General features: G+C 53.7%; 1 protein-coding gene across 2 annotated transcripts; it reads left to right on the top strand.

Moving 5' to 3' along the window:
• The first annotated feature begins 332 nt into the window (after positions 1–332).
• TP53I11 (tumor protein p53 inducible protein 11) lies at positions 333–26309 on the top strand. 2 transcript variants are annotated; one of them, XM_075425375.1, is made up of 7 exons: positions 333–493; positions 18014–18379; positions 19504–19562; positions 20110–20158; positions 20593–20689; positions 21344–21445; positions 22566–26309. In XM_075425375.1, exons 2-7 carry the CDS (start codon positions 18251–18253, stop codon positions 22697–22699), a joined length of 570 nt encoding a protein of 189 aa, XP_075281490.1. In that variant the 5' UTR covers positions 333–493; positions 18014–18250; the 3' UTR covers positions 22700–26309. The 2 variants fall into 2 exon arrangements, with proteins under 2 accessions (XP_075281490.1, XP_075281491.1); XM_075425376.1 differs by having other exon boundaries at positions 18011–18379.
• Positions 26310–26916: the final 607 nt, after the last annotated feature.

The raw sequence follows: 26916 nt of genomic DNA, 5'->3' as shown, positions 1-26916 counted from the left end.
TCCATGGCAGCCTCACCTGGTCTGAGCTAAGGGGAACACTGACATGGCAGCCGGCCCCCGCGCACCCCTCCGGCGGGACCCAGCGCTGGGAGCCCATCTCCAGGCCGGGCTCCGGCGGAGGTCGGTGGGGAAGTGGGGTCCCCCCCCCCCGCCCCTCCCTCCCTCGCAGGGACCGGGTCCCCGGACGCTGCTCTTTGTTCCCACGCGCAGACCACGCGTCACCCGCGCAGGTAACCCACGCACCCGGCGCGGCGGGGCGGGGGGGGGCGGCGGGGCCGCCCTGTCGGGAGGGCGGGGGAGGGCGGGTCCCGCCCGCGGGGGGCCGGCCCGGGCGGGGCGGGCGGGCGCGGTAAAGGCGGTGCTGCGCCGGGGCCGCGCTAAGTCTGGCCGCCTGCGAGCTGCGCGCCGCCGGCCGAGCCCCCTGCCCCCGGATTGCTTTGCCCATGGGGCAGCCCCCCCCGGGACCCCCGCCGCCGGGACGTGCGCTGGGGCGGTGAGTACCGTGCGCGTCCCCCCGCCCCGCGGGCTTTCTCCGTCGGGGGCGCGGAGCCCGCTGCTGGCAGCCGCCGTCCGGCCCCCGCTGCCGGGCGTTCCCTCGGAGGGGGCCGCGGGGGTTGGATGGGCAGGCGGACGGACAGACGGACAGACGGACAGGGGCGGCGGGAGAGGGAGCAGCCCTTGTGCTGGCCGCGCCGGGCTGCGGTGGGACCGTGCGTGGTCCGGGTGGGATGGGCGGAGGAGGACGAGGAGGAGGTGGTGGTGGTGGTGGAGCGCTGCAGCCTGGTGGGAGAGCGGCGGGTTCGGCGGGGGCGGACGACAGGAGCCACGCCGCCCTGCGAGGTGATGCGCGGGTGGGTCCCTTGGCTGGGAGCTTCGTGGCGAGGGCTTGCTGGTGGCTGTCACCCCGCTCGAGGGCCGGGCTCCCCTGTCGCCGCTTTCCTGGGCGCGCCCGTCCTTTCCTGCTCACTCCAGAAGAGTCACAGGAGGACCGCGGTCCCCAGATGGGTGCCTGAAAGGGGAGGCTGTGTCCTGACCGCTGCGTGGACTGGGAGGTCAGCCTGGGGCTGGGACGAGGATGGGTGGCACAGCCACGCTCCCATGTGGGCGTGCTGGGGGTCCCTGGCTGCAGGGAGGGCTCGGTGATGAGTGACAGGGTGGTACTTGGGCTGGGGATGGAGGGAGGAGGAGGGCAAGAGAGTTGTGATGTTGGAAGGAGCCAGGGCAGAGCCCCTGCCATCTGCTCTGTCTGGAGCAGCAGCAGCTCTTAGGCTGTCCAGGTGAGTACAGCTCCAACTGAGCAAACCAGGCTGAGGAAGAAGCAGCACCTTACTCAGTGCCTGCTCCTTGCCCTGCCCCAGCGCTGCCTGGAGTCGGAATCCACCGAGCCTTTCCTTTACCTGAGCAGTGTCCCTATCCCTCTTGCAGCTGCCCCAGAGACGGGGCCAACAAAGCCTGAGCGGCAAGGGATTAAATGGGTACCGTTTAGTCCAACTCCTCTGTCTGCAGAGGTTGGGAGTTACAAATGCCAGCAGCAACCAAAGCCGTGTTGACATTAGGGCTGCCACCAGTACAGCTGAGCCATGAGAAACTACAGAGTGTGCAAGAGCACTGGCTATTCGTAAAGGACTCGCTGAGTAACTCTGTCTGCGCTGAAGCAGAGTCTGCTGAATAATGACGTTCAGGGCCTGTGGATGAGGGAAGTGTCGTTTAAATAAATAAACAGTAGTTATGCTTCAGGCAGGGGAGTCCCCCCTGGGAGGAAGTTTCTTAGGTTTTGGTGAGAACCAAAAATAAACAAGGTCCTGGGGCTTGGGATGAAGTTGCCTTAACTAGCCCTAGCCATGTCTCAGCTGGGTTGCATAAATACACCCGATGCGTGCGGAGCGGTCTGCAAGGGACGCTGTGGACCTGCAGTGCCCTGGTGCCCTCAGCAGAGAGGTGATGGGTACTGACAGCGGCCGGGAGGACTGAGACTGGGTTGCTTTCGAACGCGTCTGTGTGGTTTTTGTCCTTTGTTGGCTGTGCAGAGTGAGATCGAGGGAGCCGCTTTCCAGATAGGTGGTGTGTCCCAGCCATCAGGCTGAAGAGCTGATGTCTGCCATATAGTTTCAAGGGAAATTTATCTCTTCTGCTCGCGGGCCTGTAGCAAGGATTTATTGTAGAGAGGTACGGGCAGAAGAGCATCTCCAGAGGCTTGCGTCGGGGTGGGGATTGGGGTGGCCATTGATCTGTGGGAGCATAAACTGCAGAGATGCTCAGCCCTGAGATTTTCTGTCGGTTTGGAGCTGCTCGGAGGCTGGGGCCTGATCCAGAGAGAAACGTCTTTCTATTGTTCTCAATGAGCGTCGAGCACTGAAGTGTGCAAAATGCCCAGCGTACGTCGGCAGCTGGTGTGCGCTTGTCCTGCGGCTCTCCGAAGGTCAGAGTGTTAAACAGCAGGGGACGGGACTGGGAGGGATCGTTCCCCATGCTGGTTGCAAGCATCGCTTTGAGCTGTGCGGATCCTGAGCTGTTCCTTGCTATGTGTTTAGTAATGCCTCATCCAGTAAGTACCCACATTTCTAGTGAGAACTGCTAACTGCTGTGACAACACAAGGAGTATCTCCCTGCGCTGCAGGCAGGAGGGGCTGCCAGGCCACAGGGCTGTCCAGGAGGCTGCACCTTGACCTGGGTGGAGCTGGGGGCTCTTCCGAGCTGGCAAAAGTGAGAAGAGAGCAGCGGGACAGTGAAGTTGGGGTGTCTGTCTTCCTAGCGCTACATTTGTGGTTTCAAGCCTTCCCCTGGCACAGGGAAAAAAGCACACATGCACCAGAAAGATGTTGAGATTGTTTATGTTCTGCTTCTGGCCTGGCGCCAGGGGGAACAGCTTGGTGACCTTGGCACTGTTGGGACTTTATTTATGGAAAGTAGATCTTCTGGGTTTTGTGTTTTTGACGTAGGAATGTGAAAACAAATCTTGGGAGGAAAAGACCCAATGCTGGCCCCCAAACACATTGGGACTTTCTCCAGAATAGAAAGAACAACACTTAAGAGGTGACCAGGTGTTCCCTGTCCACATTGCTTCCTGCGTTCCCTTGGAAAATACGGGTTTGATTGTGTCCTGGAGATCGCAGGCTAGCACAAGATCGCTCTGTCTTTGAAGAGTTCTTGCTCAAGATGCTAAAAGACGTTCAAAAGACAAATCCAGCTGTAACCGAAGACAGTTTGATGGTGCAGGTGTGCAGGGAAATGATAAATGACTGTCTGGTCTTCTTGGGTTTCTTCTGCTTGTGAAGCTCTTTGTCATCTGCAAGGGTCAACAGGTTTCAGTGCCCATCTGTGGTGCTGGTTAGCGTGGCTGCCCCTGAATGACAGACAGAGAAGATGAGACTCGGAGATGCGCAGGGTCTGCTCTGGTCGATCCACCACGCAGGAGCCCGTGCTAACTCCACAGCCCTGGCTCCCAGGGCTCCGATGAAACCCCAGCAGCAAACTTTTGCTCTGGGTTTCACGACGTGGGTGCCTTTCTCACCCTCAGCCCCTGAGGGGTGTGTGTTACAGTGAGGTAAATCCGTAAATGTCTTTCTATCCCTCTGTATGCAAAATAGGAATTTATTGTGCATGTTTGTGCACTGGTTTTGATGGGGAAATCCTTGCCTAGGCTGTACCTGACTCATCTATACCAGACCTTGGTTGAACCCACATACTCTGCTCTACCCAGCTCATCTTACAGGGCAAAGCCAAGGACCCAAAGGGATGTCCAAAGCCACAAACAGAGTCTGTGAGAAACCTCTAATCCAAAATTATACTCACCGCTGCTGCGGTTGTGGGAAGGAGGGAAGAGAGATCTGTCGCCAAAAGGGGGAAATGGTCACAATGATTATATCTGGGTTAGTGCTGCTGGTGAGAGGCTTCTGCTGATGCTGGCGGTCACAAACCACCTGCTCGCTTTCTATGGGGCTGTGGGGCCAAAACAAGAAGCCTGAGCTGGATCCAGCTCTGCAGGGCTTCCTAGAAGTTCTTGTTAGGCATTCGGATTAAGGTAATTTAAGTCAAAGGCACCAAGGAGAGCATGGGGAGAAGAACAGCTCGAAATAAATCAAACAGTGGTTCAGTAGTCCGGTCTCCTGGGGAGTGGTATTAGCAACATGAGTAGATGTAGCAGCAGATGCTCTCACAGGAGTGTCAGCTAACGCTGGCCACCAGCAACCTAATTCTTTGTTTGAAGGGATTCGGTGTTTTACAGGGAGATTACCCCGTATCCCCTTTGCAGCTGCCTGCTGCTGCATACAGCAGAAAAATCCATCGTTTTCTTATTAAAATCAGGCAGCACTAGGACTGCCCGGCCCGGAGGGGCAGGAGGAAGGCAGGTGCAGGCAGAGCAGCACACAAAGGCTTGCAGCACTCTCGTTTTTTGCATATGCTGCTGGTTCAGAAAGTAAATGCTCTGAGGCTGCATCAGCAGCCGAACAAGAGACCTACAGAGAAAACCCACAGGTCTTCAGGAAACTCTGTGGGTGACTCAGCCGGTGTTTTTGTCTGAGTACGCCTTCATTCAGCAACCCATGATGGCAGCAGAAAGCGCTCTTTGTAGTGGTGCCATCTTATGAGTGAAGTGCAAACCTCTGGTCTTTGGTTGGTTGTGGTCGTGGAAAGGCTTGAGAAGGTTTTCCAGCTGACAGTGGTTATTTCAGGAATCCCGCTGTTGAGCCCTAAGATCGCTCCAGCTCTAGTTGGGTGCTGCAGTCGCTTTCTGGGCTCACATCTACTGCTGTAGATGCAGATGGCTGTGACAAAGAGCAGGCAGCTTCCCGAGGTCAGACTGAGCACGCTGTGCTTGCCAACCCATCTTCCCTACAGCCGAGAAGGTGCCTTTAATTCAGCCCTTCTGGCTGTCTCACCCTCCCCTGCTGTGCACAACACGAACCCATCTGGGCAGGGTTGCTGCAAAGCTGTGAGGTATGCGGGAGATGGCTTGGACACAGCCTGGGTTGCAGGCGCTCCGCTGTGCTACGCAGAGCCTCAAGGAGGGAGCGTGCTAGAGAAATGGGGGTCCCTACTGCCAGCAGTGAAGGAGTCCCAGTAAGCAGGCTATTTTCTTAGGAAACAAAGCGTTTTAAAGGTCCGTGATTTTATGTCCCTCTGAATCCTTCTGTTGGACGCTTAATTTTAGCTGCCTGGCACGTCATTCAGGGTAAATGCTCGGTGTATTCCAAGGAGGTAGAAATGCCGGCTGCCCCCTCGCAGAGAGGAGAGGGAAGCTCAAAAACCGCAATACTGAGTCCAAAGGAGCTGGGTGGTGTTGGCTGTTCACAAAAATTTTCCTTGTGGCCTAGGAAAAAATTTTATTATAGGAGCTGCCTAATAGCAATAAAGAGCACCCAAACTTTGCTTCGCAGAAAGCAGTAGTGGAAATCTGCCAGGAGTCAAAGGCTATGCCAAACAGGATTGAAGAATTTAGACCATCTGTCTGCGTATTCCCAGGTTGTTTTCATGGTGAGAATAAAATGTAGCTGCCTTGAATACCAGTGTTGCCGTTGGAGTCTCTGGTAGTGCTGGGCACAGATCTGGCGTGCTTCGAACAGCAGGCACCTATAGTGCATCCTCCCACCCTCCTGCCCCGTTACCCTGCCCGGTGCCACCGTTTGCTCGTTGCGGTGTATGAATGTGTTCTTGCTTTGTCTGCTGTACGTCACAAGTACTTAAGTCCCTTCCCTGAGCCGTGACAATGTCCCCTGTTGAAACCTGTGGACAAGGAGGGTGGATTGAGGGTTGATGGATGGAGGAATAATGAAGCACTTGAGCTTACCTCCTCCAGCCAATTTATTCCCTGCTCCACATCGCTGTGCAAACCAAGTGCTTGCAAAAATCACGTGGGAGAAGAGATCTGTCTGCAATCCCCAGAGCCACAGCTGCATGCGAATGATGTTACAGGTAAGGTGATGGGGAAAGTGTTGACTAAAACCTGACACTTCTGTGTCATGAGCCCTGCTAAGGAGGAAGCTGTGCTACATGCTTACTGATACAGATGTATATATACACACACGCACACTGGCAAAGCACTGTGTGTGTGTATACACACGCGTACTGCTGTGGTATGATGCTGGTTTTACTGGAGCTTGTTGCATTCAGGTGTCTGAGACTTAAAATCGTAGAAGCAAGGGAAGGTCCTTAAACAACCCTTGATAGCAGAGATGAGACATCAGGCAACTCTGCGTTTTCTGTGGTTACTTGAGACCCTGGTCTGTCAGCACTGGAGCTACTAGCACTTGGCTTCCCAAGCATCCCTGTTGCCTCTTCCTCCCTGGGTACAAGAGTCAAACAAAGGTAGGGAGTCTGTGTCTAATTCGGCAAGGAGAAGGACTAGTCAGTAGTACCTTCATCCTTTCTTTCCTAAGGCTTCTCTCGCGTGTGCCAGGTGAGATGAGGAGAGAGCTTCATGACTGTGGGACCTCTCAGTCTTTCTCAGACATCCCCCGTCATCAAGGTTATTGATTGCCACGTGCTGGTGTCCACCCATTTGTCTCCTCTCTGCTATAAAAAGAGAAATCTTACTTTAGTTCCTTGGGCTGATGTGCGTCCTCAATGGCTGTGACTAATAAGAGCAGATCTACTTAGGACACAGCTTCTCTGTGCCCAGCAGAAGAGAAGGGAACCCCTTTCCTTGCAGGTTGATGTCTAGGTTTTCTATAATCCCAGAGTGTGACTGTATGCTGTGAGATGGGCAAAAGAGGTTCAGTGTTTGCCTAGGACTGGGTAGTGAAAAGTTAACTGCAAGGATCAAGAATTTGTCTTGCCCGTCTGTGTAAAAGCCATCAAAAACCTGATCTCACTCGTATCTTCTAGACTCCTCCTGTGGCCTATGGAAAGATGTAAGCCACTGCAGGAGATGATGCATCCTGTCCTAAAACAGACACCTCTAGGGTATGGCTCACCCTGCCCATTTCCCAGGGAGCCAAAAAGAGGGAGGTGAAGAGAACCACAGGTTCGTGTTACACTTGACACTTCCAAGCCCCACTCTCTCCACCTGTGAAATGATTTGATTCTGTGCTGGGGACAGACCGTCTCTCTGGGTGATCCTCATGGTACACATGCACTGGCCTTTTGTGGAAGCCGGAGAGCCTCCCACCGATCAGAGGCATTGTGTTTTTCAATCTTCTTTATATTATTTCCTTTTTCTGATGAAAGCTTTCTGAAGGGTACTTGTGTGCTGAATGCCCATTGCTGATAATGCACATTATGAAATCCAGAAAGAAAGTTGAGATTAAATGTCGCGCACTTCACAGTTGGGGAATTCAGAGGGGGTTGACAGCTCATGCATAAACAAACGTGCACATACACACACACACACACGTGCATGCACAGAGTCTTTTCCCCCGGCGCAGAAGCAAATAAAAGCAAAGCCAGGTTTTTATCAGCTCCTGGAGGGGTGCGGGTGGGTGCGCCGTTTGTGGTGAAAGCCTGTGGGTCCTTCAGGGCTGCTTGACCTGAGAACCACACTGGCAAAAGTGATTGCTTCTTGGTGGTGTGGCGGGCTCCCCTCTGCCTTCCTCCGCTGTGTGGCACCACACTGAGCTGTGACTGCTTTGGTTTTACGCATGTGGGTTTAATCTGACCAGGAGGATCTGCCGAGAGCTGCTGGCGTGTGTGAAGGTGGTATTGATGTGAGGTTCACCCCAAGGTTGCCACAGTGCTTTCTCCTGCTAGCAAGGAATGAAGACAGACAGCAAAAATTGATGTCATGCTAAGGTGGTTGTTACTCGGGCCAGGAAGAGCATTTCTGCCCCTGACACGTTGCGTGTGATGGGCCGAGTGCTGCGCGGGAGCCCGCAGCCTTCCTCAGCAGGACAGCGTGTCACAGCCGGGCAGTCGGCGCTGCGGCCGTGCTGTGCCTGGGCAGTCGCCTTGGAAGAGCTGTAACTGCGGAGCGTGAGCCGTCTCAGCTTGGGCGGCAGGCTTACTTGTCATATGTGACTGGGAAAACCAAGGTGCGAGAGGTTAAATAACCTGGTCTTGGTTGCGTGGAGGGGCAGCAGCAGTGCCAAACCTATCTTGTATTTTAGCTTTCAGGCTTGCTCTTCCTTATGCTGGACTGTAATTCTGTTCCTGTAAACAACTGGTTTCACTTCCAAGTGCTTCGTTGCAGGAGAGAAGGATACTTGTGGCTCCTCCTGGTGCTGGGGGATGCTGCAGTTCTGGGGGATGCTGCAGGCTGGTGCTCCACAGAGGCTTCCCCACGCACCACCCGCTGCCCTGCGTGTGGATTGCTAGGAATTTCTTTTAAGGCAGTTTGCCACCGACTTGTGAATTAGCAAAGCTTGTGCTAGCTCTGTCAGCAGCTATTCAGAAGTTTCGCTCTTCTAAATCTGGCCTGCTAGCTCCTGCTTGCCCAACATGGGGAATTTTGCATCTAACATTTTTAGCTTTAACCTGTTGCTATAGAAACCTCTAAGGTGTCAGAGGGAGGTTTTTGCCACATGGGGATAGGCTACCAAGTAGTCCAAGTACGTGGTTTTGTTGGGAGGCCTTCTGCTAAGCAGCTCCCCTAGCCTGTCTGCATGTCTGTACTTAGTTCAAGTCTAAGGAGCCCTGAGGGAGTGATAAACCTGGAGTTGTAATTGTGTTTAAATAAGCTGGGCTTAATACTGGCAGATTGTTTCAGGAGGAAGTGAGAATGTGTTCCCAAGCTGCAAGGGATGGGTCCAAGTGGTGGGTAGGGTGGTAGTCCAGGGCTGAGAGGTGAAAGGTGGTCTTGGTCTCTAACAAAGTAAATGGTTAGCATAGGAGTCAGGGCTCTGGCTGACATTTCCCAGCAGGGAGTCTGGGACAAACTGCTCCCTGTGGATCCTCTAGCCCCAGAGACTAAAATGTAGGTGAATGCCGAAATGCTCCTTCTGGTCTGGCAGCCTGAATTGTCTTTATTAAACAGTCTCAAGAGATAGTCACTGTGCAGTGGGACCCAAAGTAAGTCCACGCGAATCAAGCCATAGCTTTTATTTGTATATTTATAGAAAAAGAAAAAAACACAATTTTTTAATATGTAATGTATTATTAGTTATAAATTATATATATTTGTGTAAATATATATTGTATAAATGATATATATTTGTATAAATAATATGCTCTTACAGGATGTGGATGTCACCCTGTAATACGGGAAATGCTCTATAACACAGGGTTGGTGACAGCTGTTGACTGATGGTCCCTTGGGCCGTTTCGTATCAGGCCTTATTTACAGGACTCCTCTGTCGCAGATGCAAATTTTGTTGCTCGCACAAGGAGTGGTGCGAGTCCTGTGAGTGCCTACGTGGCTGGGTCTCAGGAAATGTCCCAGCTAAAGCAAAAGGCAATCTCTCTGCTTAATGGAAATTTATTCGTCTGCCTTTTTTCCCCCCTTTTGTGTGTGCCTAGACTGCACATCTGGTCATATCATGACAGACTGTGGGAGAAGAGGAACCCTTTGTTTCTACAAAGATGGAAGAAAAGATCTGAGGGTGCTGGGGCGTCCTGCAGCAGCTGTTCTCAGGCTGGGGCTGCAAATCCACCCATGAAGCAGGTCAGGAACCTGCTTTCGGGGTGCCAGAGTGGCACAGCCTTATTCGTTTAGCCTTCTGTTTCATGGGTGTAGACTTGTTGGTAGTTTATAAATTGCGGTAGGTGCATTGTGCTGGGTGAGTTACTGGACTGCAGGTAGAGAAATGATGTTGCTGGAGATGTAGTTCATCTTCTTTTGGGGGAGGGTCCGTCAAGAATGGCTTTGAAATCACTATCTTGGTGACAGTATACAGAGGGATGTTATGCTCACGTGTGGCTGAGGGGACCGAACCTCCCAAATTGTGATTTCTTACAATTTCCTTTTGGGTTCTGTAAAGGGACGGAGCTGGAGGATTGTTGGGAGTAAAGGGCATCGAATTCCTGAGGGTTTGTGAGTGGAGCTTGTCAAGTGCTTGGGAGCATGGTGTAAAGAAACTCTGGGGACGGGGTGAGGCTGTTGGGGGAAGAAGTGCCAAGAAGCCCCGTTTCACTGTGAAACCATGGGTAAGCAGCGTGTGTCTGGGCTTCTCCCTGGTCCCAGGGTTACTTCCCACAGAGTTTCTCTGAGCCTATGTCATTCCTCAGGTGTGATACAGAGGAGGTGAAATGCTGAGCTTCATCAGATATGCTGTGAAACTGACGTTTATTACCCTGTTTGGTTGGTCTCCTGGCTTTTTAAAGCTGCTCTTTTCCAGTAGCAAGGGTTGATTTACTTGGGTTTTGGTGTTTCTTTTAGTTGTGTGTGTGTGCATATGGGTTTTATTTTTCCTTCTAATGTTTCCCTGTAGAAATCATCTGCAGGACAGATGGCCCGCTAAGCTTCTGGGACTGTCTCCCACCAACACCTGTCTCAGGCAGCTGGGAAATCAAAGAGGAATTCTTCTCTTTTAGTGCCCTTAACGAAGAACAGCACCCGATCCCAATATATCTTATTTCCTTCTCTCTCCATCCTCCCAGCTCCCTGGGAGACGTGAGTGCTCAGTGGTGGCCATCCACGGTGAAGGCAAGGGGCTGGGTGCTGGGATGTGGCTGTCTGAGCTGTCGGGGAGAGCAAGGGCAGCTTTGGGGTGATGGATTGCTGCGGTTGGCCGGGCTGAGAGCCTCCGTGGCGGGGAGGAGGTTGATGGAGGGGATGGACTCGTATGTAAGTAATACGGCTGGGAGCTGCTGAAGCAGCAGATTGTACCTTGGCTCCTTTTTATTTGCAGCCAAAACCCTCCTCAGCAGCAAGGGATGGATGGGCTGCTGGAGAAAGCTGGACAGTGTGGCCAGGCTTGTGCGTGGGGTGGGAGGGTGAAGTCTGTCTGTCCCCCGTGCTGGGACTGCGGGGCTGCAGTGGGGCCGGGTGTCGGACCGGGCGCCTGTGGGGTGCCTTGCGTGCCAGTTGCCCGCAAGCACTGCTCCCCCGAGGTGAAGCCGGGGTGGAGGGGTCAGCACCTTGCTGCAGGTGGTGGTTAGCAGCCTGGCAGGAGGGTGGTCAACGTGTTGAATTATAGCTCGTGGTGGAGAACCTAGTAGAGCAACAGGGCTGCTTTTTATCTTTTTCCAGGGAAACTGAGCACTTTGCCATTTTGATTGCTATAAAACATGTCCTGTGACACGGAAAGAAACTTTCCAGTGTTCCCTGTGAAAGGAAACTTGAAACCTATGGGCAATAAAATCCTTGAGTGGGGCCGTACCTCCCAGACAGTATGGCTGGGCCACGATCATGGTGCTTCTTGGGGCAGGATGTCTTTATGGCATCAGGGAGCTTGTGGGCAGGAGCGGGAGAGCCGGGACTGCGGGAGAAGAGCTGCATCGAGGAGGGTGCGGGGGCTGAGCCTGCCCAGGGGATGCAGCCCTAAAGCAGGCAGAGGGGAGAGTTCAGGGTGTGTGGAAAAGGCTGAGCAGGCTTTGGATGTCCTTTTCTGCCTGCAGTGGTAACAAGGCAAGTAACGCAAATTGACTCTTACCTCCCCAGCAGGTTGTCTGGTGCTGAGTGGTGGTGCTGGCCGCATCCACTGCGTTCCTGGTTGCTGGAGACGCATTGGGCACAGGGTGTCAGCGCCTTGCAGGTGGTGGCTCTGGAGCCAGCCCTGCACTGCTCACCAACAGCGTTGGAGGGCATTCAGCAGCGTCTGGCCACGGGGCGCGTCTGGCCTACAGGGTGAGCTTTGGATGTGCCAGAAGTGACTCTTTGTGCATCGTGGGTGGTTTGGGTTTTGAGGTGTCCTCTGGCTTGTCTGTAGGAGATGGTGTGGAGGCACCCAGTGAAGATGGCTTTTGACCTAGGGATTTTGCTTTGCGTCTTCATCGTCTGTAGAGGCAGGAGATTTACCGTCTGGGTTGGTAGGTTTTCGCTAGGGAGGACACAGTGTCCCCTGTGCCTGTTGGAGTCACTTAAGGAAGCAGCAGGGCTGTGGCAGAGTTGGGAATGAACCTCTGGCAAGAGGTGTGTCCTACTGGTGTTGCACAGCGTATTCCGTACTGAGAGCGCTGGCATTTACGTGGGAAGGGAGTCCCATGTACCTGGCTTGTTACAGGTGAGACATCTGAAGTATCCCTGTTGCTTCGGTGTACAGAATGTGCCAGACGGAGCAGAAGCAGCAGCCACGTGATGCTGCTGTGGTGGCTGAGTGCTAGTTGCTTTTACTGCCTGAGCATCAGGTTATTTTTGGCTTGATCAAGTTTCATTCCCTGCTGGTCTCTGAGGCTTCGTGACCTGCAGAAACTGCTTTGGGAGAGTTTCTGTTCTCTAGGGTGGACAACTTCCACCCCTCATCCAGGGCATGGGTCGCAGTATATTCCTCCCAGCAAAAAAAATGCATATTACTCTGTTGTTGTTTGAAGATGTGTTGCTAGTCTGCGGTGTGCAAAGCTGTTTCCTGCAGCTAGCATGGAAGAAGTCCAGTGGGAGATGGGGGCAGTGATGGACTGCTGCAGCTGGCTGGTGGCAGAGAGGTCCTAATCATCTAGATCTCTGTTCTGGATAGAAATCTATCTGGTTCAGTCACAGTGGGTTTGGGATGTGCAGTTGCAGAAATACAGCATGAATCATAGAATAGAATCATAGAATAGTTTGGGTTGGAAGGGACCTTTAAAGGTCACCTAGTCCAACCCCCCTGCAATGAGCAGGGACAACTTCAAGTAGATCAGGTTGCTCAGAGCCCCGTCCAACCTGACCTTGAATGTTTCCAGCAATGGGGCCTCCTCTACCTCTCTGGGCAACCCATTCCAGTGTTTCACTACCCTTTTAGTAAAGAATTTCTTCCTTGTGTTTAGTCTAAATCTACTCTCTTTTAGTTTAAAACCATTACCCCTTGTCTTATCACAACAGGCCCTGCTAAAAACTTTGTCCCCATCTTTCTTCTAAGACCCCTTTAACTACTAAAAGGCCACCATAAGGTCTCCCCGAAGCCTTCTCTTCTCCAGGCTGAACAGCCCCAGCTATCTGAGCCTTTCCTCATTGGAGAGGTGCTCCAGCCCTCTGATCATTTTTGTGGCCCTCCTCTGGACCCACTCCAACAGGTCCATGTCTTTCCTGTGCTGAGGGCTCCAGAGCTGGATGCAGGACTCCAGGTGAGGTGTCACCAGAGCAGAGTAGATGGGCAGAATCCTCTCCCTCGACCTGCTGGCCACGCTGCTTTTGATGCAGCCCAGGATATGGTTGGCCTTCTGGGCTGCGAGCGTACGTTGCTGGAATATAGCTGTACCTTCGGTAGTTACCTGGGACTTGGGGAGTTTTGGCTCGGGGTCTGCTCCACCGTGGGCTTCCTGGGGAACTTTTCATTTGGCTGTTTGGTTAGCACAAGATGCTTTGTGGCTCTCGGGTGTGTTTTTGGGTTAGACACAGAGGATTTGCCTCATCCCTTGGGATTTCAAGAGTCCTGAAGTGTCTGAGGTTGTTTACCAAGACATTTTATGAATGTAAAAGTGAACAGACTGACCCTTCATTCGTGGGAGGGAAAAGGATTCTTAGATTCCACTTGATCAGGCAACAGCCTAATGTTTGCAAGAGCTAAGGTACTTAGTACGTTTGTGGATCCTGTCCTTAATCTTCTAGTGTTTCCAAAGTGGGGATATCATCTGTCCCGAAGGTGCATGGCTGTAGTAGGGTGAGACTGTGGGGCATTGAGATACTTTGCTAATGAGCCTTGCGGACAAGAAGAGGGAAGAGGTGGCTGGCTGGTTGAAAGTTTTATGTGGAAGGTTATCTCTTCCCTTTCTGGCTGATCTTGCTCTTGTATGACTGCTTAGACCTGTGCATCTACCACCTCTCTTCTTTGCCTTGCCCATGTGTTTGAGTCCAGGCTTTCTTGCTGTCTGTGTGGCTGGGTAAGTATGGGATCCAGAGCAGCTGCTGTGGACCTGGTACTGTGCTTACTGGCAAGGAGATGGGACCACCAGAGCCTGGAGAAACAGCAGGAGAGCTGCACAAGTGCATTATGGCTGCCAGGGCCTTGCGAGAGGAATGCTGTGGGCTCCAGCACGGCTGTGAGAGCCAGGTACAGTGCAACTGTCCTGCTGGGCCCCCCTCTCGTGTGCGGACCCCGCTGTGCTGCTGCAGTGCTGGAGACCTCCCCTCCTGGGGCAACCCCAACATTGTAAAGGGACAGTGCTGCCACTTCATGTTTACTAGTGATTCTCGACCTGTGGTCTGTGAAAGATGCTTAAGCAATGGTGAGTGCCCCACTGGGCTGTTAGAAAGGACATACATCCACTGCACCTTTGGCTGACTCTTTGGCATAGGAAACGAAAGTGGGCTCAAGATGTTGTCTTGGGCGTATTGGCTTGGGAGATCTAAAACCAGAGCTTGACAGGGTAGCAAGAGCCCTCTACCTGGCCTGGACATGATAGAGCTGAAGAAATTTTGGCCAACTTAGACATATAAACCTGTCACTCATTATCCTGGCTTGACTCTGGTTTGTTTTCTCTTCCTCTGCTTGCAGACTGGAAGTGCCCTCAAACCCTTGGAGTGAGACGTACTGTAGTGCCACCTCTCTAACTCAAGCAGCTTTGCTGGGTAAAAGGCTGCACCGTGGATGGCAGTGCCACTGAAACAATGTCCAGCGCAGCAATAGGCAGCAGCCCTGTCCCCAGCGCCCTGGGGAACTGTGTCCTTGCAGGCGGGCATGATAGCACGCAGCAGCTGCTTGGCAGTGGCTTCCTGAAGCTGTAGGCTGTCAACTTCAGGTGCCAGCAGGAACGGGGTCTGGTTCCCCTCTCGCAGCCCCGTGCACCTCCCTGGATGGGTGCAGCTCTGGCTGCTGCAGCATCGTCACGCGTGTGGTGGAGTCTCACCTCTCCTGTGCCGCAGAGCTCCTCTTCTCTCCAGATGCTGGGAGGGAAGCGGAGATGCTGGGGGAGATGCTGTGGAGGTGGGGAGAGACTGAGCTGTCATTAGCGTGGCACCAGTGAGGTTTCTTTGCACCATGAAGCAGTAGCTATCAAAATTGCGTGCAGTACGCTGAATAGCTGAGCAAGGGAAGAGATACTGAAAGAAGCCTGCAAAGAAAAAGGATTCTGGAGGAAAAAAAAATGCCTCTTTCAACTGCACATAGATGCTGCCCATCACCGAGAGCCGTGTTGGGGAGTAGGAGTTGCGTGTTTATGGTGATTGATCTGCGCAGCCCCTGGGATGCTCAGAAAACAGATTAAGGAGAAAAGAATCGCAGGAGAAGGGGGAGGTGGCGGTTCCCCTTTGAAAACGCACAGTCTAATAGGAAACATCCTCTAAACTGTCAGTGTGTCAGGATACATTAATGTAAGTAAAACATTTTAAAAATCCTCAGCATCTTCTATCTGAATGTCATTGAATTAGCACTAATGCACTTGTTAGCTCATTATTCATTAATATTCAGTATTTGTTAGACTGGCTCGCTCTCTGGAAGACGGGGATAATGAGATGTGGGACTGGCTGCGGGGCTGTGCCATGGCTGTGCTTAATGTGGTGGGAGTGTGGTTTTATGTAACGGAATGGCCTTCGGTGATTGTTTTACTGGCACTTGTATCTGGCCTGTGTTGTCCCAGCTCTTGGCCAGTGGTTTACCACAAATTAGTGGAAATTCTTAATGGGAGAGCAGTGCTAATGATGATGTGGATAAATTTCCACCAAATCCTGCCCTGAAAGCAACTGGTGAGACAACTGATGGAGGCAAATTTTGATCTTTTGGCCTGTGGTCAGAGTTGCAAAACTGCCTCTGTAATCACAGAACTGTTCATCTCGGTCTTCATCGGTGAGTCATGGAGACCCAGTTCAGCCCCCATCACTTTGCTTTGTTTCTTGCCTGCAGGAGATTCCCTAGATGTGAAGATGTCTGGGGTTATTTTTCCTTCTTTACTTTTCTTTTCTCTCCCCCCCCCCCGTCTTCCCATCCTCTGCCATTTCTGGCCATGAAGAGAGCAAAGCAGAAGGTGTGGGCAGCAGGCTGTCCGTGGCAAGAAACCAAGAGGGCTGCAGAAGTGCCAAACTGGTGTGGCCAGCACGCTCGGCACCCCAAGTCCTATCATGACCAGCAAGCCTCAGGTCTCTCCTCCCTGGGGAGGGCTTTGGTGACCCGGGGCCGGTAGGATGCTGCTGCTCAGGCCCTCTGCCAGACTCTCCCCTCGGCTAGCAAGTCTTCATGCAAGGACTTTGCTCCGCTCCCCACCAAAGCGTGCAGCGGAGGGAGAGTGGCCACATAGGTACCCAGCAACTTTACGGTGGTGCGAGGGTGCTCCTGACAGTGTGGCATGCCTCGGGCACCGTGCGTCAGCCCTTCGCTTGGGGCTGTCCTCCCCACGTTCCAGGAGCTGTGTTGGGCCAGGCGAGGGATGTGTGGTGGCCTCAGAGCTGTCCTGAGGCTCAGTGAGAGAGAGGAGCATTCAGCAGAGGGGTGTTACTTCAGGATTGCGCTGAGTAGCTGCAATCAGAAAGTGCTGGACTAGAGAGACCACAGCAACAGGTCTGCTCTGGTGCCAGCAGCAGTGCAGTTCTGGTGGGAAACCACTCGGCACCCAACCTTGTGAGCCTGGGTCTGCCAGGAGCAGAAGGGACTACAGAAGCTGTAGTAAAAGAAATTAAAAAGCTTTTCTTTTTGACACATCACTCTGGCTTAGGGGTGGATTTTGTGTGCAGATTATCTAGATTTGCGTACCCACAAGTTACTGTGATAATTTGGGTCAGCAAATGCCAGACATGGTAAATCATCCAAACGTTTCTGCCAGCAGCTACATTTTGAGCTTCTTGCCTTGTGCTGAAGTGTACGCACGAGTATACAGCTTCCACCTTCCTCCTGAGTGGGTGTTTTCCGTTGCCCCACTTCTGAAATATTTCTAGATCCTGGCTGCTGCATCTGGCTCTGTGCTGCCTTTCCGGCAACCTGGGCTTGGTTGTTCTGTGGAATGAGAGCAAAAAACCGCGACCAAACCCACCCCCCTACGATCCGAAAGAAGCAGCAGCAAAGCCCTGAGTAGCTGACCTGGCTCACTGAAAAGCGCTTCTGCCTGTGGCCTGCTGAAAGGGTCTCCTTAAACCCTTGATGATGGGATTCGGTCTTTGCGCTGTCCCAGCGAGACTCCTTAGCTCTGCAGAGCTGTGCGGGGCACTTGCAGACATGACCGTGTCTGGACAACCACAGCGAAGGGTTTTCCTGCGAGAGGGAAATCCTTGCGTGCACGGTGCCAAAATAACCGGCACCTGGTTTCATTACTCCCTGGAGACTCGTGAGCTCTTTAGACACAAGCATAAATTTTCTCCTGCCGGGGCAGCCGTGGGAGGGCTCGGCTAGGGCACGGGGCTGCCGGTGCTCGAGCCCTGTGCTCGCCTGGGCTGGGTTGCCTGTGCCTGGTGTCTCGGGGGCATTCACCCATGGGTCTCTGGGAGGGTGAAGTGGCAGACGGAAAAACGTGTTTTGTGTTCAGCTGAGCCAAGATGAAATGAAGACAAATTGGAAGAAAAGACTTCCCGAACTGAGGGTTTTGTGATTGCAGGATGATATGGAGTGATTCCGTGGGACTCTTGGCACCTCTACCTTTACACCACCGTGCCAAGGCAGAAGTTTTCCCTTCCACTGTAGCTTCTGTCAGTTGTCTTTGTCTTGTTCTTATGCCAGAGAGTATTTGTAGTTTCTGGTTGCCATCGTCTTCCGTTTCCCAGAAAACAACGTATCCTCAAGGAAATTCTTGCCTCTGGCTTCTTGTTGTTGATGGGCTGGTGTGTTTTGGCACAACGTGGGGGCGGCAGCATCTGGGGGACACACAAATAAAAACCTGAGATGTGTGTGGTATTTGGCCTGAAATGGCATCTGAAGGGTGTGATGTATGGCATGGGGAGAGACAGAAGGTAAAGCATCGCTGAATGACTTCAGTTCCCCTGGTCTGGGAAGCATTTAATTCTGTAATCCGGGAAGCAGCAAAGAGCTACTGTTGGATATCACCTTGTGCTGGGATAGGCCAGATTACAGTTGGCAGCTCGAAAGCACTCACAGCTAAGCGCCTATGCTGAAGCCACACTGCTCTGTTTTCCTTTTCCCCTCAGCAGATCCTGGTGACGGGAGGATCACCCTGAGATGAGCTGCCCGTAGCCAGGGCCAGCCCCACTGCCAGGGCTCCCTGCCCCGGGACGATGAGGAGCTGTCTGCCGGCCTAACAAGAAGATTTTGTGGCGGTGGTTGGTTTTTCTTTTTTTTTTTTTCCCGAACCTCACGAAATTTCATGTGAGGGCGGAGCCGCTTCCCGCGCTGCCTGGCAGCCGAGGGCTGGGGGGCAGAGGGCCACCATGGCGGCGAAGCAGCCCCCGCCACTGATGAAGAAGCACAGCCAGACCGACCTGGTGAGCAGGCTGAAGACGCGCAAGATCCTGGGGGTCGGCGGGGAGGACGACGACGGCGAGGTCCATCGCTCAAAGGTGAGGGTGGGGAGAGGGAAGCACTTGAGCAGTAACGAGGAAAAGAGACGTTCTGCCTGTGCAAACTGACTTGGTGTGGGGTTGTTTTTAGCATCTAACTTCTACAGCCTCTTTGGCAAAAGCAGGGCTCCTGTAAAGCAAGGGGTGAAGGCTGTGGTGGCACAAGCAATGCTGCCTTCGAGCAGCGACGGGTCATGCAGCCTTCTGGGTGCATGGGAGCTGCCCGAAACAGCTTTTCTTGGTAGTGGGTTGAGGTCTGCCCTCAAGCTGCTTTGATCCATTCCTGAAATTGTATTGCTGAGACACCCGTGCGCTAGCTTGGAGCTGGTGCCACAGGAGCGTGGCACCACCAGCCAGTGGCCTGGGCACTGGACCAGTGATTTAAGCAGCGGTGCTGCCTGAATTGCGGACGAACAACGTGTTTCGGTGAAATACCGGAGCCGGAAGACAAGGATGAGCCCTGCAGGAGCCCTGTCCTGGATGCTCTCTGGAGAACTTGCTGGCAGGGCATTGCCCGGCTCCTGCCTGCATGTGGGGAGCAGCACAGAGCTCTCAGAGCTTTCTGCAGCTGAGAGGTCCCCCAGTTCCTTTCCCTGTTGCTGCTCTGTGTAGCCTTCCCACTGGCCTGGTGTGGGGAAGTCATGGACCGGCATCGCTCTGGGTGGTGTGAACATGAGAGCGGGATGGGCGCTGTGACACCCCGGGGGCTCTGCTGGGGCTGTGCCCCCTCGGGCTGTGACACCCCGGGGGCTCTGCTGGGGCTGTGCCCCCTCGGGCTGTGACACCCCGGGGGCTCTGCTGGGGCTGTGCCCCCTCGGGCTGTGACACACAGGCGGGGTGTGGGAGCAGGCAGTTTGCTGCTCACCTAGGTAGGAGGAGACAAGAGTTAATGTTGACCCTGCCCCAGCCCCACGCTGCACGTGGCTGATGCCATAAGGGAGCAGTAAAGGCTGCAGCTCCTGGTGGAAATTAAATCTTGGGACCAAGGCGTGACAGATGAATCTCTTGTCCTCCTTCCAGCCTTCTCGGAGAGAAACTCCCACATGAGGTTAGGTATGCGAATACTGCCTGAAGGTTGGGAAAGGGTCTGCTCAGTCACCTTATGCCTTCTATTTGAATTTCAGATTAGCCAGGTACTGGGAAATGAAATCAAGTTTGCTGTCCGGGAACCACTGGGGCTCAGGTAAGATACTGGGCCACCTTGGAGCTGGGTCACCTGAGGGCCTTCGGCCACAGCGTCCCTGACAGCTCTGGCTTCTGACACCAGCACTGCTGCGGCGCCAGCTTCACTGCTCGCCACAGGGGCTTCTTGGGGGCCACAGAACCAGACCAGGTTTGCTTTCTTCCCCCAGAAATCAGCCTGAGACCCTCAAGCTCTTGTCCCACAGCAGATGCAGGGGACCATAGGGGCTGCGTGGAGCTGGAGGAGCTCCTGGTCTCTTGTGTGACTGTGGGGACCCCGCTCTTGGCAGGGTCACTTCCCTCCTCTGCTTGGGTGTGGGGGGGATTTCACATCTCTCGCCAGCGAGGCCGGTCTGCATGCTGAGGCTGGAGCTAGCGGGGTGTGGGGAGCAGAGTCCTCCCACAGGAGGCTTGTGGCCGCCTTGGGCGTACAAGGAGGGAGGATGAAGGCTGATGACTGAGCAGGCAGCCAGGAACACTTTGCGAAGGATGAGCGGTGGGATCACCCCCGTGCTCACGCCATGTCCTCTGTCTTCCCTTGCACGCAGGGTCTGGCAGCTGGTTTCCGCCGTCATGTTTTCTGGGGTCGCTGTCATGGTAAGTGAGGGACGTGGTCCTGGGCACTGCCAGCTCCCGGCTGCCAGCGGGGTGCCCCAGCGTGGCTCCTCAGCCCCTGGCATTTATCCCCCTCCTCTGCCTCCAGCAGCTGCTGCCACTTTCTCTTGCGAGGCCCTTGCCCTCGGTAGTGGGCTTCGCTAGCAGAGTCCTTGGCGGTTTGTTTCCATCACCAGGGTCTTTTTTCATTAGCAGGGTCATAAACCACGCGAGGCGTGGCAGCCTCAGCCGTAAAAACCGGCCGTGAAGCCGGTAGCTGACACGCTGGTATTTCTTGCACCTCCTTAATTTGCAATTTCCCAGCCAGTGGCTCCAGTCCCATGAAGGCTTGATGTCGGAGCGCTGCGGGCCAAGAGGACATGTTTTGATGGCTCTGGCCGGTGCAGGCTGCTGAGTCTCTCCCTTGCCTCTGCCAGGCCCTTGCTTTCCCTGACCAGCTCTACGACGTTATCTTTGACGAGGAGTCGGTGAGCAGCAAGACTCCCATCCGGCTTTACGGAGGAGCCCTGCTCAGTGAGTGCCGTGCTGCTGCCCTGTGGAGTGAGGGGACGAGAAGCCAAAATGGCAGGAGGGGGCAAAGTCTGTGCCCAGCAGGGCAGTGGCAGTGGGGAGCAGAACATCTGCCGCTAGCAAAGAAATTGTTCAGGGTATTTTGAGAAGCTCGGCTACTGCTGGTTTTTCCTAGGAGGGGCTCAGGCTCGCTGCAGGTGAGGTGAGAGGGGCTGTGGGTGCTCTGAATGCCTGGGGGAGCACCCCGAGTGCCCCAGCACAGGGGGAGACTGCAGAGGGGCTGGGAAGCGGGGAGCAGCTGGGGCCAGACCCTCCTGGTGGGAGTGGGAGAAGGGGCAGGCGACGGGAGGGGCCCCAGGAGTTGGGGGGGGCAACGGGCAAGAAGGGGAGGGGAGCTTGGAGAACCGGTGCCCGGAGCAGTTAAACCCGCGGGGCTTGCCCGGCTCCTCTCGGGGCGGGTGGGTTGGGGGGGGGGGGGGGGGGGGGGGGAGGTGCCGAGGCCGAGGGTCCCTCCCGCAGCCTGCAGCCCCGCCTGGCGGGCACGGCTGGCAGCGCAGGGCAGCGGGGAGAGGGGCCGCCCGGTTCGCCGGGCGGGGCGGGACGGGACGGGACGGGACGGGGGTGGTGCCCCCCGGGCCAGCTGCGGTCCCTCGGCAGGCATCGCACTGATCATGTGGAACGCCCTGTACACGGCCGAGAAAGTGGTCATCCGCTGGACGCTGCTGACCGAGGCGTGCTACTTCGCCGTGCAGTTCCTGGGTGAGTAGCGGGCACACGGCAGCGAGGAGGAGGAGGATGCCGAGGGTGGGGGTGCACGCTGCGTACCCCCACCGGTGGGCAGGACAGCCCGCATGAGCGGTGGGACCAAACGCAGAACTGGAGGTCACAGGCCCTGGGGGTGACGGCGGACTCGGCTGATGGGAAGGCGCTGGCTCTGCCGCCCGTCTGGCAGAGCCGCGGGGGCACCCGGTCCCCAGCCATCCCCAGCTTGTGCTGGAGACGGCTCCGTCGCTCTGCAGGGCTGGCAGAGATAACCGGGCCCCGGGAGCATCTTCCCTGCCAGCTGCTCTCCCGTTTCCTTCCCCATGGAGTAGCCTCTGCCTTGGGCTGCTCGCTGAAGGGTGCCCAGGTGCAGAGGAAACATCTTCCTCCGACCATTCGTTTATTTTTCTCCCTAAAAACATCCTGGTCTCTGTAGCCGGCACAGGTCATCTACTGGAGAGGGCTGCCTAGATGCTAGGGCTAACAAGAAAAGATTGTAGCAATCTACACTAAAAAGGGGAATGCTGAGTCTTACCAAAACAGAGAATTAACAGTTCAGCTTGTTTCCAGGGAGCTTATCTATATTTAACAGTGAAGGGGGTTCTTGTGCGTGCATATGGGTAGCTCACTGGTGACTGGTTCAGATACGGGCTCTGTGTTGGTAGCCAAAAAAGAGAGATGCTCGGAAAAGAGTTAGCATGCGTGGACTATGCGTATTTTGTAGATGCTCTTAAAGTTGAAAATGTTTATCAGCACTGAAGTGGTCAAGCCACGAAGCAAACTCGGGAACGTGCAGCTTCCACAATTAACACCTGAGCACGATGGCAACTCGCATTGGGCTGTGGCTGCCTGGATGTGGGGCTGCCTTTAAAGCAGGGTTTCCATAAGTGAGAGCTCTGGGAACCGTGGGTCTCTGGCTAACTTGAAGGCTGTGAAATCAAGCTCGTGAAGAGCCTCTTCCATGGGCTCACTGTGCTGAAAGCTTCAGCGATCGCAAGGCTCAGCAGGTCTTGCCAAGACGCTGCATTAGAGGGCAGCACGAAACCGCTTTGTGCTGCTTGCCTCCATTTGTATTTTCATCACCAACCGCTGCCTTGTCTCCCTCCTTCTCCTCCAGTTACCACTGTCTCCCTGGTTGAGAGCAGCCGGATAGCCACAGGTGCCGTGCTCCTCCTGGTCAGCCGAGCCGTCTTCATCCTCATCAGCATTTATTATTATTACCAAGTTGGACGCCGTCCCAAGAAAGTCTAATTCCTGGGCTTTTTGTCATGGGAAGGGTGGTGGTGGGTGGGGGGGTTGTGTCGGTAATTTTGCATTATAACTTTTTTTTTTTTTTGGTTAGTCCCTTTTTGTTCTAAAGTGGTTTCCTTCTTTTCCACTTACCGGCATGAGTCAGTGTGTGAGCCGGTGCTGGTAGCATTGCCAGGTGAAATGGGGGGGGGGGAGCAGCGTGAGGCAGGCCTCCCCCCCACCCTCCCCAGGAGGAGGTGAGGAGCAGCGGGAGGAAGGCTCAGGGAAAAGAGCTGGTTTCCCAGGGGGAACTGGCCGATGAGATCACAGGCTCTGAACCTGCTGGAATCAAAGCACAAAATAAGGCCAGCACGTTGAAACCGACTCTCTGAGGAGACAGGGTGGTGAGGCGGCCGCCGAAGGGCTCGGCTGCTCCCCTTGGTGAGCCTTGCGCGGGCCTGGTGGAGCGTGCCCTCGCGCACAGCCCGTTCCCCTTTGAGCAAGGACTGTCTGCGTAGCTGGGAGCTGGGCTAGGTCGAGTTCAGCGCTTTGCAAAAAGCTCTTCTTCCCACCCTGCCAGAGGTGCCACCTCGTTCGTAGTTTTGCACCAGGTGCTGTGCAAAGCTTGGCAGGAGACAACAGAAGATGACAGACACCCCTTGCTTGTTCCCTCCGCAGGGACAGCACTGGGAACAGCGGAACAGCTTCAACTACAAAATGGCAGAAGTGAAGGAAGCTATTGGAAATAGCCCGCTGAGCACAAAGACATCCCCTTGCCTGGGATGTCAGGTGAAGTTTCTAGGCTGGGGTCCTGTCCTCTTCACCCCGGAACACTTCCTACAGTTGCACCTTTACTGATGGTAGTAGCAGTGGTGGGTGTGAGGTAGTGTCTGATGCTTTAGTTAAGCAGGGGCTGGAGTGCTGTTGTGGTTAGCACTGGTAAGAGCAGAGCGAGCACCGGTATAGCTGCTTGGGTCCGTGAGCAGCCTCTAGAGATGACCCCCAGCTGTGACAGATGGTGCTCCAGCTCTGCTAATGTGCAGGCATCGCATCTCTTCTGACTTTGAGAGAAGAAGACCAAAGTTGTAGCAGTAAGATATGTAACTGGGATGAAGAACAACAAGGAGCAAACTAAATGTGCTTTAGTACTCACTGTCCAGTTTCTCCAACACCTACTGGGCTTAACAGCATTGGCTGCCCTACTTCCTAGCGCTTTCCTTGCGGATTATCCCTGTCCACAGCTGGAGGTGGCATTTTTTTGTTCTCCATGGGACTAAAGCCAGAAGGTCTGTGTACAGGATATGGACTTCTTACTCATGCACTGCTGTTGACTGGATCAAAGCGTGTCCTGGAATGGAGCTGACGTCCCAAAATCCCAGTAGAAAGATGCCTACGCAAACAGAAGTGCTTGTGTGAACAACAGCCCTCAGCCACTGGTGAGACTGGGGTCTACAGCTATTGCTGTTTAATATCTTAGTAGAGTTAGAAGAAGGTAGTGGGTAGTTACTGTATGTTGTGTTAGTGCTTTTGGCATTTAGAAGCAGCAGCATAAACTTCAGACACTGAGCATTGTACGTACTGGCCATGCAAAATGTCTGTCAGGTAAGAATACTGGAAACAGTTAACACCAGGAAACATCACAACTAATTTTTTTTTCCTAAGAAGGAAATCAAACGGAGAGGCAACATCCAACAGCAGGCTAAATTCTGGAGCCTCCCAACAACACATGCCTGCCAAGCTGCTTTCAACATGTCCAAAATGAGATACTGAGCAACTAAAACTTATATTTAAGAGGAGCCTTCCTCTTCAGGTGGAAGAGTTGGGCTCTAAGAGAGAAACCTTTTCCCTGTGAGGCAGGAAATGATCCAGTGCAGCCTGGAGAGTATCATGAATTGGACCGAGCAGTGCTGCATGTGGGAGCTGGAGCGTGGCGTGCTGTGGCTGCTGCTCTCACCCTGCACACCGCTTGCATGGGCAGCTGCAACGGCGTCAGTGCAGCACTTCAGCTGTAGTTGTTGGTATAGGTACGTGAAGCTGGATTCTTTGTGTTTTGCGGGGTCACATGAATGTATACACAGACTGGTTGTTGGTTTTTGGGGGTGGGAAATTGTATTTCTAGCAAAGACAAGTAAAACTGACCACAGCAAAAGCAATCTTGCAGAAGAAGGAAATGGAGGGTCTTAATGGTGTCCTCCCATCTGTGTTGGCCACAGGTCCTAGGAATTTTGTTATGGCTCTGAGGCTGTAGATGGCTCCCTGATTAGCATACCTTAAAATCCAATCCAGCAGGTGAGAGAAATGAGTTACTGCACTAGTGTGAGAGCAGTTCTCCAAAGACTTACTGATGGTTAAAGTGGGAGGGTGGGGGAAGCACTTACAGCTTTCCAGAGGAGCTTTAAATGAGGTGAGGTCAGATTCCTCTCATCCCCTGCTCAGCAGCTGCCTCTGCAAAACTTAACACAGGGAGCCACTTACAGTTTTGCCAGTCAATGTCTCCTGCTCCAATGCAGAGCAAAGCCTGGGGGAGTGGCCGTGTAAGAGAGTTCATGCTACTTGGTACCTAATCCTGAAAGGGGAGAGATGAAGAAGTTGTTTTATTTTCATGCTTTTTGCTCCACCTTGCTATAAATGGACCATGTAGAAAGTATGGAAGGGGACTGGGGCTCTAGGCCTCTTCTACAACTAAGTGAGAAGGGGCAAAGAAATGCCCCTGCCTGGCAATGGCTGCAAGAAAGCTGTGGTCCCTGACACGGCCCCTTCTCATCAGCAAGGTGCTGCAGGAGAAATACCAGGCCCACTTGAGGAGGTGAATTTGTAGCTGGTGAGGTCTAGGAGGGAGTTTCTCAGGGTGGCTTGAGGATGGAGCCCAGGCAGAGCATCTGCAGTGCTGCCAGAAACGGACTGTGCCCGGCTGTCTTTGCTCTGGCGGGAATGGCAGGAAGGGGAGGAGGGTGCTGAAACGTGTGTACAGAACTGCGTCCCTGGGGACAGAAGTGCTGGCATCACAGCTGCTGGTGGCAGTTGACCATATAATTTGGGATCAAAACCCTGAGGGATCACTTCCGGCTCTGCTACTGGTTTGCTGAGAAAAAACTCTATCTCCACAGGCCTCAGTTTCCTTATCTTAAATTGCGAGAAAGACCTTGGACTGGCATCATCTCCCAAGGGAGCCTGCAATTAATTACCTGCACTTGTATAATGTTGTGCGGGGTTGGGAGTCGTGTTCCCCAGAGGGTTGTGCTCGGAGCAGGCACAGGCCAGGGCTAAGGCTGACCCCCCTTTCTCTGCCAGAGATGGACCCAAACCTCTGCATTCACATAGCCCTCGCTTGTGAGGATGAAGAGAGCTCATCATTCACATATAACTCCCTACATCGCCTTACTTACGCCGAACCAATATCTGGTAAAGTGGAGCTGGTGACAAAGGAGAGGCTCTGGCTGTCCTTAGCTGGCCTCTCCTTTCTGGTCAAGGGTTTTTACTTGGGGGTGGGAGAGCAAGGGAGAATGGGACAATTCAGTTTATACCTCATTTTAGCTGCTGTACCTGAGTTTATTCTTTCTCCTCTGGTAAGAAAGTGACTGTACTTTACTTAACACCAAGCAAATAGTGAAAATTAAAGCCGTTTCACTTCGCTGTCCCAGTAGCTTTCTTTATTTTTTTTTTTTTTTAAGAAACTCACACAAAAACTGTGCAGAGAGTGCTTCAGGCTTGTGTTCTGGTTTATATTACCAAAAAAACCCACCTCATTTCAATATAAAAAAAGCATTACAGTAGGGAATACAGGATAAATTAGCTCCACTATCTAATAAAAAGAACATTTACAGTTTTTTAAAATAGATTTCAAACATTATTTCACACGCAGCCCTTTTCCCAGGCATTTGTGACAGTCGTTTGAGCATTAAATAACAGCCAGGAGGCAGGGGCGCCGAGAGGGCCTGGGGGCGCGCAGGCACGGGCTGCTCTCCACTGCTTCCGTCCAAGGTGCTTGGGCCGCGGCCACAGCGCTGCAGCGAAGGAGGCAGCAGCTTCCCCTGGTCCCCAGCCTGCCCAGAGCTCTGCAGCGAGCAGTGCGTCTAGCTCGCAGCCCCTGACCCCAAAATATTCACCAAAATATAAAAATACAGATGTTTCTCCTGCCTACTGTTCTGAAAACTACTGTACAACAGAGGGGGCAGCTACATAACCAAGGGACAAAACCCAACAAATTTACATGCGTTGCCATACAGCGGGAGTCTGCT

This window comes from Opisthocomus hoazin, chromosome 7 (genome assembly GCF_030867145.1).
Source record: "Opisthocomus hoazin isolate bOpiHoa1 chromosome 7, bOpiHoa1.hap1, whole genome shotgun sequence".
Classification (NCBI taxonomy): Eukaryota; Metazoa; Chordata; class Aves; order Opisthocomiformes; family Opisthocomidae; genus Opisthocomus; species Opisthocomus hoazin.
The sequence above is the reverse complement of the archived record's forward strand: the minus strand, read 5'-3'. Positions and strand labels throughout refer to the sequence as shown.